This window comes from Canis aureus, chromosome 32 (assembly GCF_053574225.1).
Source record: "Canis aureus isolate CA01 chromosome 32, VMU_Caureus_v.1.0, whole genome shotgun sequence".
NCBI classification, from domain to species: Eukaryota; Metazoa; Chordata; class Mammalia; order Carnivora; family Canidae; genus Canis; species Canis aureus.
This window is the reverse complement of record NC_135642.1, coordinates 33671582-33685630: the sequence shown is the minus strand read 5'-3', so window position 1 is coordinate 33685630 and position 14049 is coordinate 33671582. Positions and strand designations below refer to the sequence as shown.

Here is a 14049-nt window from a genome sequence, read left to right as displayed (position 1 = left end):
TAGAATTTTTAAAATAGCATTTTATAAATAATGTATTCAAAGATTTTGACCTACTACATAAAGAATCCCATTCTTTAAGAAAAATATACAGATTTATGTAAGAGTTTAAATTCTGAGAGAATCAAGCCTGATGCCAAGCCTTTAGATTTCTAATGCTTCAATTCCAAAGGACCAGTGGATAGCAATTTTAGTACACAAAACTCCACTATGCTGTATAGTTCCTTTTTTCCTGGGTCAGACAGCTTTATTCTGCTTCATTAACCCCTTCTTTGCTCCTTGATGGATCTTGGAATCCAGTTTCCCTGTAAGGGAGAAAAAGAAGCCTCATTATTTATTTTTTATATTTGCAATGCAAATCTTTCATGGCCTCCCAGGTCTTCTGGTTACTGTGTTCCTGTCACATTCAATTATCTTGCTTCAGGACTCAGATACTTTCAAACTTCAGAGTTTCATTCTGTAAGAATGAGGAAGCAGTGGGAACACTGTTTAAAGGACACACAAACTTAGGCACACGCACACATACATTTAATGAGTATTTGCTGAAAGAATCTAAATAGTTAATATTTCTAAATTTTGTAGCTACTGCAAAAGGAACACCACTTTTTTCAGGATGTCTGATGCTAAGGCAAGTTTTTAAAGAATACACACATATAATAAAGGAAAGCATTTCACACAGTGGGAAACTCATTCCTCTGACCTGTTAACTGGCTGAGCATAATGCATGAACCTCCCTCACAGTGAGAAAAGCAGTTCAGTTCACCCCTTTGCTGCCTCAGACTTAATAGGGGGAGTGACCTGCAGCAGTGGAGTAGAATCCACATGAATGCTTTACTGACAAAGGGCCCCTATCACCAGCTAAGAAGGGCAAAGGTCATAGGCTGTATGACTCTTCTAAGTGTTAAAGTTAGAAAACAAGCAACCTTCCTGTCCCAGGTGACCCTAATGAGAGGTACTTCGCTGATGTGGTCCCTGACCTCTGACTCCTCAAATCTACCAGGACAGAATTTGCTTCAGTGGTAGCAGCCTTAGGAACTATCCATCTCATGAAGACAATCTTAACAAAGTTCCTGTCTGTCTTGCACATTGCTTTCCACCACAAAAAGTCTCAGTTAAGTCAATAGTGATACTGACACTGAACTGAAACAAAAACAGGTCAGTTTAGTCTCTGCATAAAAAATAAAAAAGATGAACAAATAAACAAGGAACCTCCCTTCAAGGACAGCCATGTGTACTATAGCCCACACCCATAACTGCCTCCCATATGTTTTTTCATTTGTTACAGCAATCAAGTATATAAGAAAGAGGAGCAGTGGACTAGAAGTCAGGAGATCCAGGTGCTAGTCCACCATTGTCTGTTATTAATTAGCTGCAAAACCTGGGGCAAGTCATTTAGTCACTCTAGACTTCAATACCCTCTTTTGTCCAACTAAAATAAGAATACTTGATTTGTCTTGACTACTGCAAAAGATTGTGAGAAAAATAACCTCAACCTAACAAGTTTTTCCCTGTTTCCTTAAATTTTGTTTTCTTTTTCCTTCTCATCTCTTTAGTGGTATACCTGTCTCTGGAATGACATTACTTATTTTCTGGGCTTCCTCAGAAATCATCACTAAGCAATGCCCTGAACACTGTCCACAATAGTCACAATGCTGTTGATTTTAATTTGGGCTTTAGAACACAGAGTATTCCCAGGGATTTAGGAGTCTTTCATCCCCCAGGCTGCCCAGCTGGAAATCCGAACATGTGCCAGCAATCTGGCAAAAAGCCCTATTACAAGGCATGTTTGCCTTTGTATCTCTAACACTACCATAGTGAGTGCCAAATGGTAGGTGCTCAATAAATGTTTTCATCAAATGAATTAAAGAAAGCAGACATTACAAATTTCAAAACCTTTGAATCATAGGGACTAAGTAACCAAAATTGGCAGATATCAGATAAACATAAGAGTATCCATTGTAAAGATGGTGGTACCCAGAGGTATAAAGAAGTACTGCATCTCATTCAACTTTTTAGGGCAAGCTAGGACAGAATTCAGAATTCCACCTAGGACTCTAGACTTCTAGTTCTCTACATTGAGTAAGTTAGAAGACTGAGGTCCTCGCTGTAGTTTGAGACTACCTAGCCATACGTGAGGAAGTTACCTAGTCACTCTTGTCCTCAGCTTTTTCAATGCTAAGAGAAAATTGGACTACATAGTACAGAAGGCTCCTTCCAGCTCTATGATACTGTGCCCTAAAAATGAAATGTGATTGGAATAATTTGTTTCCGAGGCAATCTGATAAAGTGAAAAAAGCAGGAAAACCAGAGATAGAAAGATGTGACCAAAACAACTTCTATAAACCTATCTACTCAACTGAAAAATGAAAGAAAAAATTCCTACTAACTTGCAAAGTTGAGAGAATTACAACTAACATTAAGTGCTTTCTAAACACCAAGCACTGTGCTGAGTTTTCTATATAAACACTAAGTCATTTAATCCAATAACTCATTGAAATACTATATATTAAAGTGCTTCATAAACTCAGTTTTCTGAAAAAGTAAGGGTGGTCATATTTATACTGAGGCTTCAGAACTGTTTATGATCTCAGTTTACAACACTGGGCAAGTCTTTTAACTACATGTATTTCAGATTCCTCATATAAAAAAAGAGACATTATCTTCTTGACACTCTCAAAACTTTACTGTTTAAGAACATTCCAAGTACAATCTACGGAAAACTCCAGTCTGATTATGAAAGCTCTCAGTGAGACCAGCTCAAGCAAAATCAACCCATAGGAGCAAAGCACTCAATGGGTAGGCAAACTAATCCCTGGCTGCAGAGATGATGTCATAAAATTTAAAACTAATAGTAGGAAAGAGATATAGAGGAAGAAAGGACTTCCAGAGCATTCCCTGGGATTCAGAAATTCTTTCATCCCCTAGACTGCCTAAGAAAACCATACATGTGCCAGCAATCTGAGAGCTCATTTTAAGTAAGGACTTCTTTGCATCCCTAACACCTACCACAGTGACTGCCAATAGTAGAAATTCTTGGGTCAGCTACAGGCCATGAACGAAAGGGACTGGGGCTTCTTGCAGCATGAAGAAGCAGTCATCACAGTTGCCCTCAGACTGCAGGAACTCTGAACTCTGAGTTCTAGTTCAGCCTTGTCTTTGAAGACTTGGGATCTGGGCAGTTAACTACAGTAACATACAGTATACTCTCTTAAAGTTTTGATATTTCCCCAATATTTTTATATTTAGTACCTGCAGCATTTCAGTGTTAACCACATCCTCAATCAGGTACCTAAAAGAAAATCAAATGCATGTGCAGCAGATGGACAAGAAGTTAAAAGGGGAAAAAGTATTTGGAATCAATCGATATAACTCTCATACGGATTTTCACATGCTTTGCATAACATGTAAGGCAGTATTTGCATGAGTTTATAGAGCATGTAGTTCATTTAAAGTAAAACGATTTCCTTTATCTCTTTGAGCATTTAACCTAGATATTCTACTATACTTTTTTGCATTTCCTAATTTGAGCAGACACACAGCCAAGTGATATCATATTGCACAATGCTCCTTTCTGAATTATTTCAATTTCAAGAAAACATAATTATCCCCAGGTTAAGCAAGCTCAAGTTTATGTGTCCAAAAGCACAAATTAAAATACATCCCTTTACTTCCAGTTATGAAATGAATAGGGAACGGGATGAAAGGGTACAGCACAGAAAATATAGTTAATGGTATTGTCATCATATTGTATGATAACAGGTGGTAGCTACTGGTTGTATTGTGGTGAGCACCGCATAACATATAGGGATGTTGAATCACCACATTGTACACCTGAAACTAATGTAACAGTGTTTCAACTATACTCAAAAAATTAAAAAATATATATAACTTCAAGGCATATAGATATATATATATACATATATACATGTGGTACAACAGATAAATTTCTAAAAGCTTATTTGCAAGTGAGAGTTTAGAACTTGGAATATATCTCATAGAACTGATTTATAGAAGATTCCTAGGCCATCCCACAAAACAAAAAACAAGAATAAAAGCATGTAAGTCATAGGGCTGTAATTGAAAGAGAATATATTAATACTATGGACCTTAACCACTTAGTGTAATGATATATCTAGAAGAAAATGTGAAGCATTTCAAATTAAGAGCTAAGGGATGCCTGGGTGGCTCAGTGGTTGGGCATCTGCCTTAGGCTCAGGGCATAATCCTGGTCAGGTGATCAAGTCCCACATCAGACTCCCTGTGGGGAGCCTGCTTCTCCCTCTGCCTGTGTCTCTCCTTTCTCTCTCTGTCTCATGAATAAATAAAATCTAAAAAAAAAAAAAAAAAATTAAGAGCTAAGTACGTATTTTTGCCTGTGGCAGTGGGAGCAAAGACTTTTTCCAGCTGTAAGCTTTGGCCTACGGTAAGGAAGTTCTGGCAGAGTATAAGATTTTTATTTTTACTTTTATTTTTTGCTTAAATTCGGTTAACATATAGAGTATTCTTAGTTTCAGGAGTAGAATTTACTGATTCATCAGTTGCATATAACACCTGAGTGTAAGATTTTTAGAGATGGTATAGAGGAATGAAGAATGAAGGAATGAAGAGTTACAGGGAATAGAAACTTCACACCAGGGATCCCTGGGTGGCTCAGCGGTTTAGCGCCTGCCTTTGGCCCAGGGCGCGATCCTGGAGTCCCACGTCGGGCTCCCGGTGTGGAGCCTGCTTCTCCCTCCTCCTGTGTCTCTGCCTCTCTCTCTCTATGTCTGTCATAAATAAACAAATCTTTAAAAAAAAAAAAAAAAAAAAAGAAACTTCACACCAAACTAAATCTTCAGGTAGAATGGTGCCTCTCAATAGTTGTTTTTTTTTTTTTTTTTTCTGGGGAGCCTGGCTGGCTCACTCTGTAGAGCATGTGGCTCTTGATCTCAGGGTCATGAGTTCAGGCCCCATGATGGGCACAGAGCCTACTTTAAACAATATTTTTTTTTTTCTAAGACACATAGGGATTGGTCAATCCATCCTTTCCTTTTATTCTTTAAACTTTGCTATTATTTCTGGGATCCCTGGGTGGCGCAGCGGTTTGGCGCCTGCCTTTGGCTCAGGGCGTGATCCTGGAGACCCGGGATCGAATCCCACATCGGGCTCCTGGTGCATGGAGCCTGCTTCTCCCTCTGCCTGTGTCTCTGCCTCTCTTTCTCTCTCTGTGACTATCATAAATAAATAAAAAAAAAAAAAAAAAAAAAAAACTTTGCTATTATTTCTGACCAATGTTTCACTTTGGCCCACTATGGAAGAAGCTACAGTCTCACAATTTCTCTCTAGTCCTGCTGTCCCTGAAATAAGCATAAAGCCCATTATGGCTTTTTAAAGTTTTTAAGAACAAAAACAATGAGGAAAAGACAAGAGGTTACTAAAGCTCTCTCCTGTTTTTTTGTTTGTTTGTTTGTTTTTTGTTTTTTTTTAACTAAAGCTCACTCCTAAGAGCATCACTCCCCGCACTCCTACTTCATTAAACCTTATCAAGAAAAACAGAGGCCATATATGTACTGAAGGTAGATCTCTGGGTAGAGAAAGTACTGGAGTAAAACATTTCAGAGAAATATCTAAACTTTGTTTACACAGTACATTTTCTCACAGGAGCTTAAGGAGCAGATAAAAACCAAGATAGGGGAGGAAGCTAAGAAAAATTTATGGTGACTAAACGTCAAGTAGCACTGGGTATGGGAGAGAAAACCTAAAATCTTTCCCTGCTGCCACCAGTGCTACTATCAGTACCTAAAGTAAGGTGATAATGGAACATAGAGGGATCGAGTCCCACAACCAAAAAGGAGAGAGAAGAAAAGAGAGATTTTTTTAAAAAAGATTTTATTTATTTATTCATGAGAGACACAGAGAGAGAGAGGCAGAGACACAGGCAGAGGGAGAAGCAGGGAGCCTGACATGGGACTCGATCCTGGGTCTCTAGGATCATGCCCTGGGCTGAAGGTGGTACTAAACCGCTGAGCCACCCAGGGATCCCCAAAAAGAGAGATTTAAATCCTAAATAGTGGAAGAGTGCCTAGGTGGCTCACCTGGTTGAATATTCGACTCTTGGGGATCCCTGGATGGCTCAGCGGTTTAGCGCCTGCCTTGGGCCCAGGGCATGATCCTGGAGACCCGGGGTCGAGTCCCACATCAGGCTCCCTGCATGGAGCCTGCTTCTCCTTCTGCCTGCGTCTCTGTCTCTCATGAATAAATAAATAAATAAATCTTTTAAATAGATAGATAGATAGATAGACAGATAAGTATTCGACTCTTAGTTTTGGCTCAGGTCATGATCTTGGGGTTATAAGATCAAGCCCTGTGTTGGTCTCCATGCTCAGCAAGGAGTCGGCTTGAGATTCTCTCTATCTCCCTCTGCCCCATCCCCAGCTCTCATTCTCTAAAATAAAATAAACTAATTAATTAAAAAAATCCTAAATAGTGGAGGGGCATCTGGCTGGCTCAGTCAGTGGACCAAGCAACTCTTGATCTCAGAGTTGTGAGTTTAAGCCCCACACTGAGTGTAGAGATTACTTAAAAAAGAAAATCTTTAAAAAAAATAATAAATAGAAAAAATAAATCCTAAATAGTAGAGAGGAAGAAAAAAAATTCCAGGACCACTTAACTACCAGCTGGGATATAGTCTGAAATAAATAATATATATAAGTCAAAGGCAAAATGTTCAGATTTTCTAATATGCAGGAATCTCAGGAACATATGTCTCATAAATCATGAGTGTTGCCTGAATTTTGTGAATATACATTAATCTAAATTCATACTCCAAGCATTTTATTTTGTGATCAAAAGCAGTATTACTCAAACTGTAGTCAGCTGAGCAATAGCATCAGTAACACTTCTGAGATGGCCCAGGAATCTGTGTTTTAACAGCTCTCTAGGTGATTTTTATTTGCAGTACAGTGTGAAAAGTACTTCTCTAAGAGGGCACCTGGATGGCTCAATTGTTTAAGTGTCTTACTTCAGCTCAGGTAGTGGTCTCAGGGTCCTAGGATCCAGTCAAGAGTTATAGGGCTCCCTACTCAGCAGGGAGTCTGCTTGTTCCTCTGCCCTTGACCCAACTCGTACACTCTCTCGTTCTCTCAAATAAATAAACAAACAAAATCTTAAAAAAAAAAAAAAAAAAAAGAGAAAGAAAGGAAAAGAGAAGCACTTCTCTACAGAACACATTTATCAAATGGCTAGTTGGTCCTCAAGATACGGGGTGAGGTAGAGTAGTATACAACTGAAGACAACGCATGCCCCCAAATCATCCAGTCACATGAGAAAGCTGTGTCATCAAGGCACAAAATAGTAACTGACATGAGCAAATGGAAGGTTTGTTGAGGTTGTTTTTAAAGAAAGCTAGACAGAGAGGACACCACTTTGTTTTTCTTGAGATTGCTTTGAAATAGAAGAGGTTGGGGCAGCCCTGGTGGCCCAGCGGTTTAGCGCCACCTTCAGACCAGGGTGTGATCCTGGAGACCCAGGATCGAGACCCACGTCAGGCTCCATGCATGGAGCCTGCTTCTCCCTCTGCCTGTGTCTCTGCCTCCCTCTCTCTCTGTGTCTATGAATGAATGAATGAAAATAAACAAATAAACAAACAAACTAAAAAAAAAACAAATAGAAGAGGTTGCGGTAGGACTTCACAGAGGAAGAGAAGCTGGGAGTTGAAGAAGAGTTGGAAGTTGATAAAATAGAGTCTATAAAGTGATTAAGAAGTGAATATGCAGAGGGTCTATCATCAAAAATATATAAAGCAAAAGTTACAGACAGATAAATCATCAAGAGGTTTCAAAAAGAGAATGAAGAACAAGAGGGCTAGAGTAAGCACAGGAAAAGCAGGAAGTGGAGCCTCCAAACACTCAAAAATAGACACAAACTTAAGTCTTATTCTTTGAATACTGAGGAACAATGCATAAATATCATTATTGCCATTGGCATTCACTTACTACTTCCTTGAATGAACAGTGCAAAGGAGCAAAGCAGACTCTTTTGACTTACAAAGAAGGATTTTAAATGTAATAGGGTCTGCAGGCACCTGGATGGCTCAGTTCGCTAAGCATCCAACTCTTGGCTTCAGCTCAGGTCATGATCTCAGGTCATGACACTGAGCCCCACTTTGGGTGCTGTGCTCAGCAGGGAGTCAGCTTGGGATTCTCTCTCCTCCTCTCTCTGCCCCTCCCCCCTGCTCGTGCCTGTGCGTGTTCTCTCTCTCTCTTAAAATATGTTTTTTTAAGATTTATTTATTTATTCATGAGACACACAGAGAAAGAGGCAGAGACATAGGCAGAGAGAAGCAGGCTCCTCGAAGGGAGCTGGATGTGGGTCTTGATTCTGGACCCTGAGATCACGACCTGAGCTGAAGACAGACACTCAACCACTGAGCCACCCAGGTGTCCCTCTCTCTCTCAAATGTAATGGAGTCATAAATGGAAGTTTAGAGTGATTCAACAGCATGCCCATAATTGTAGATCAAGGTACACTTTGGAAGGCTATACTGTAGTTAATATTAAAGTTATCATCAATAAATATAATTATATTAATCCTCCAAAGCTTGAGATGCCATAGAACAAGGTAAAAAGAGAAGATTTTTTAAAAAGTTAAATAGGTGAGACACGAGACAAAAAAAAAAGAAAAGAAAAAAAGAAAATTAGACCATCAAAGCTTGTGACTTACAGATTTTTGGATTTCCTTTAATAGGAAACTTCACAATCATTTCCTGGGGATTTGTGCAGATGAAAACAAATGGAGAATCAGATTCTTGACTCATGTCTGGATACTGCGAAATATAAAAATAACAAGTTCAGACTAGTTGGGACAAATATTGAATTTCAGGGAGATCAAAGGATGTCCCAGATTTCACCTCAACATTCTGATGATAGCACTCTCCATTTCAGTCAGGTCGAGAGGATTACGCTCAATGAGCCAGAACAAACCTTCACCTTTCCCCAGGCCTTAGCACAGCAGTCTTGTGCAGTCTACTACCTGCCATTTCGGACTTCCTATAATGGGAACTTTTTTAAAAAAGGATACCTGATATTTTCTCAGAAGAATCAGAACTGAGTGCTCTTTTAGCATAAATCACTGAGAGTTGGGAGATTCAGAGGTCTCCTTTGGGAACATCGGGCACCCCTCCCCCAGGTTAACTTGAGTAAAGCACTGGAAGGTTTAAGAAAAATAGCACATTTGTGGAAATTCTGCCAGAAATAGTCAACAGAGCCCTTCTTTCACTAAAAGGAAGGAAGATGATTCATTCTGAAAGGTATGAACATGCAAACGCTGTTTTGCTGGATGCATTCCAGACTTACTTAGGGTGAAAAGGTAACTGGTAGAGCAATTCTTAAAATTATTTAGAAGCCTCCTTTGGATCTTTCATCACAAATCTGTGTGAGTACTTAGGACTTGTATTCCTTCTGCAAAGACAGACACAGAACCTAAAGTAAGACTAGGCTAGCCACACAATCACAATTTCAGGCAAAAGGGTTGGCAGAAAGTGCTCTCTAGCAATGCCCAACTGATTTGTTATTTCATTATTTCCTACCTTTTATGTCTTGTATTTAGCATGTTTGACAAATATGACTCATAGGTTGACTATGACTATGGGTCAGACTTCTTTACTAAAGGAGCCTTTCTCCTAGGAGCTACCATCACAGGTATAAACTTATTTTCCACTCTTATTCATCTGCTAAGATATGCCCTCTAAAGACCTAAGGCTCGAAAGTAGAAATGGAGGTTTCAGTAAAATAAGAAAATTAAAATTTCTCTGTAACTAGTGGAAACATAAATAGTTAAAACTTTCTCACTGACCACTTGACCACTCTGTCCTAGGGGGTAAGTAATGCTGTGGAGAAAACAGAAGGGATTTTTAGCACCTTTTGGTTCTGCCCACATACCATGGCTTTCTTTCAGTGTGGGACAGGTGTGGCATGTACTTTGATATAACATAGCTTAAGATCAAGTATCAGACACAATTATATTCAGAGGCAAGGTCAAAATGTTCACAGTTGAAAAAAAAGACTAAAGATGAGAAGGAAAATCTTCTTTCCTTATCCCCTAGATCTTTAGAACTCAAAGAAAAGCAGGTTCCAGCTGTTACTGTTGAGGTGCCTTATTATGAATAAAACCAGAGGCTGCCATCAAGATCTTTCAACTGAATTCTACAGAGGCCACAACAGCAGCAGTCACAATTCACACCTCTTCAGTTTTCCTACTCTCTCCCCTCTGTGTCTTAGAGTTTTGAGGCACAGGACAATGCTGCTAGGAGCTCATGGCTCTGCTTTTTCAGAACTGCAAGCCATTTCAGTCATTCTCTTGTCTTTATTCTGCATCAGTAAATGTTCCCTCTATTGAATCAGTCCCATTAAACACACTTTCTGTAATGTCTGCCATAAAACAAAATCTCTCCAGATCCCACATCCCTCAAGCTACTGCCCCATTTCTGATTGTCTTCATAACAAAATTTACTAAGAGATTATGTATGCTCCCTACTTCAAATTCCTCTATTTCTTGAATTCACTATAAATGGGCTTTCACTCCCATCACTCCACCAAAATTATTCTTGGTCAACTAGAGGTCATCATCATTCACTTCCATGTTGTTATATCAAATGGTCAATGCTCAGTCCTCATCCCAATTGATCTATTTGTAGAAACTGAAAGAATTCATCTCTTTCATTCTTGAACACATTCCTCACTTGGCTTCCAGGATATCATTCTCTTCTTGGTTTTGCTTTTTACCAACTGCTCATCACCCCATCCTTTAAATGTTGCGAGTGCTTCAGGGGTCAGGCCTCAAACCCCTTCTCTCTCTACCTTTACAACCTTCAGTCTCAGAGTTAAAAAATAAGGCCCTGAATTTGTAACTATGAGAGGTGATGGATGTTAACTAAACTTATTGTGGCAATCATTTTGCAACATATTATATAACAAATCATTCCCTTGTACACCCTGAACTAATGTAATGTTACATGCCAACTACATCTCAGTAAAACTGGGAAAAAATGAGGTCCTGGAAATGCAAATCTAAACCACAATGAGGTACTAGTTCATGCTCATGGGACGATTACAATAAAACAAAAAGCAAAACAAAAAGACATGGAAAATAACAAATGTTGGTAAGGATGTGAAGTTAGAACCCTCATGCATTGCTGGTTGGGATGTAAAATGGTGCAGCTGCTGTGGAAAACAGTTTAGTTTTTGTTATTTCAAAGAATTACAAAATTACCATAAGGTCTAGCAATTCTACTCCTAGGTATATCTCTGAAAGAACTAAAAGCAGGGGGCAGCCCAGGTGGCTCAGCCATTTAGCGCCGCCTTCAGCTCAGGGCATGATCCTGGAGACCAGGAATCAAGTCCCATGTCAGGCTCCTTGCCTGGAGCCTGCTTCTCCTTCTGCTTGTGTCTCTGACTCTCTCTCTCATGAATAAATAAATTCTTAAAAAAAAAAAAAAGAACTAATAATCAATGTAGCACCATCATTCATAAATGAAACTATTCATAATAGTTTCATTCATCAATAGATGGATGAACAAATATGGTATATACATACAGTGGAGTATTATTCAATCTTAAAAAGGAATGAAATTCTGATACATGCTACAACATACTTAGTGAAATAAACCATACACAAAAGAACAAATATTGCATGATGCTACCTATATGACATACTTAGGATAAGCAAATTTATGAGACAGAAAATAGAGGTTACTAGGGGCACGGAGAAGGAGGGAGAGGAGTTATTTATTTATTTATTTATTTAGATTTTATTTATTTATTCATGACAGACTCACAGAGAGAAAGAGAGGCAGAGAAACAGGCAGAGGGAGAAGCAGGCTCCATGCAGGAAGCCCAACTTGGAACTCGATCCTGGGTCTCCAGGATCACACCCTGGGCTGCAGGCAGCCCTAAACCGCTAGGCCACCAGGGCTGCCCGAAAAGGAGTTATTTAATGGGTACAGAGTTTCTGTTTGAGATGATGAAAAAGTCCTGGAAATGGATAGTGGTGATGGTTATGCAACATTGTAAATGTACTTAATGCCACTGAATTGTACACTTGAAAATAGTTAAAATAGTAAGTTTCATGTTATGTATACTTTATCAGAATACAAATAAAAATTTTAAAAATAGAGATTCTGAATTCATTTTCAAACCTGCCCCTCTCTTATCCATACTCCCCTTTAAAATGAATAATCAATGAATGGATAGATAGATAGCCAGCCTACTCGCTATTCCATCCTTCCAGTTGTTCAGGCCAAAACCCCCACAACCAACCCACTGAGAAATACTGTTAACTCTACCTTCAAAGGATATTCAATATCTCACCACTTCCTAAGACCTCCACAGCTACTTCCCTGGTCCAAGCCATCATAATGTTTCCCTGTATTACCACAGTAATCTCCTAATTGGTCTCTCTGTTTCTGTCCTTAACCTCTCTCTTTTCTATTTTTAATAGGGCAGCCAGAACTATTTAAAAAAATATATCAGATCATGTCACTCCTCTACTTAAAACTCTCCAGTGGCTTTTCATCTCATTCAGAATAAAAGCCTAAGTCCTCACAATGACCTTCAGGTCCCTGGACAGTCTGCCCCCTCCCCCCCCCCCCATTTCCTCTCTGACACGTTTTTCTACTACTTTTATCTCCACTTAAACTCTACTCCAGCCACATTGGCTTCCTGGTTGTTCCTGCCTCAGAGTTTCTGCACTTGCCTATTCCCTCTTCCTGGAATATTCCCACCTCCCCACTCCCAGATATCCACATGGCTTTTCTCTTTCTTCAGAACTTTGTTTAAATGTCAACTTAGCAGTAAGTCTTACCTAATTTAATTATTCTATTTAAAATCAGAGCACTGGGCAGCCGGGTGGCTCAGTGGTTTAGCAGCACCTTCAGCCCAGGGCATGATTCTGGAGACCCGGGATGGGGTCCCAAGTCTGGCTCCCTGCATGGAGCCTGCTTCTCCCTCTGCCTGTGTCTCTGCCTCTCTCTCTCTCTCATGAATAAATAAATAAAATCTTTAAAAATAATAAATAAAATAAAATCAGAGCACCAATCGCCTCACAAACTTGGTACTCTCAACCCCTTTTTTTTTTCCCTACAGTTCTTATCATAACCTAATGCAATATAATTAATTTACTTATTTAAATGTTTAAAGTATTTTATTTTTAAGTAATGTCTACACCCAATGCGGGCTCGAACTCACAATCTGGAGATCAATAGTCGCATGCTCCAGGCACCTGAGTGGCTCAGTTGGTTAAGCATCTGACTCTTGGTTTTGGTTTAGGTCATGATTTCAGGGTCCTAAGATTGAGCCCACACCCATGGAAGAGTCTGCTTGAGATTCTTTCCCCTCCCTCTCTTTCTGGTCCTCCCCCTGCTTGTGCGTGCTCGCTCTTTCTCAAATAAATAAATAAAATCTTAAAAAACAAAAAAAGTTATTTGCTCTACCAACTGAGCCAGCCAGGTACCCCTAAGTTTTTAAATTTGGCTTCCCTTTATTAGGATGAAAGCTCCATGAAGCAAGGATTTTTGTCTATTTTGTTTACTCCTCAGCACCTTGAATCATGCCTAGCACACAGTAGGCAATCAAATATTTGCTGAATGAAAGAACAATTTATCAACTCATGTGTTAAGGTTATTTTAACCATGCTAAATACACATATGCTGGGAACTACAGACTCTTAGGACTATAACTCTGGGTAAAAGCAGGTGCACTCTGTAATCTGTTATCCTTCAAGCTAAATTAGAACTTCTGTGTCTTGGTAAGTGGGCCAATTAGGCCCTATGTTTAATATTAACTACACTGACATATTATTAACAGAATAAGCAAATGTCAAGTAATGGGGAAAATGATGGATAAATGAAATCATAGAACAAGAGGTTCCTGGGATGGACCCATTCATGCCTCACAATGATGATAAACATTAAAATCAACTTTCCCAACTTGATCTAAATCCAAGTTTTATGTGAATATCCCTTTTTCCAAGTTTTATTACTGAACTTCAGAAACTTACAAGACACAGAGCTGAAGAACA

General features: G+C 39.2%; 1 protein-coding gene across 6 annotated transcripts in view; it reads right to left on the bottom strand.

The window, feature by feature from the left end:
- The window catches only part of TRIP4 (thyroid hormone receptor interactor 4), a 57409-nt gene continuing 43360 nt past the window's right edge, over nucleotides 1–14049 (bottom strand). For 3 of the 6 annotated variants that reach the window (XM_077881409.1, XM_077881414.1, XM_077881410.1), the window contains 3 exons: nucleotides 8698–8800; nucleotides 6072–6222; nucleotides 1–302 (listed from right to left, as the gene is read on the bottom strand). In XM_077881409.1, the coding sequence (XP_077737535.1) occupies nucleotides 6110–6222; nucleotides 8698–8800 (216 nt within the window). In that variant the 3' untranslated portion in view covers nucleotides 1–302; nucleotides 6072–6109. Of the gene's footprint in view, nucleotides 303–6071; nucleotides 6223–8697; nucleotides 8801–9329; nucleotides 9435–14049 lie in introns of all 6 variants that reach the window. The other 3 variants (XR_013370434.1, XM_077881411.1, XM_077881413.1) reach the window with 3 other exon arrangements.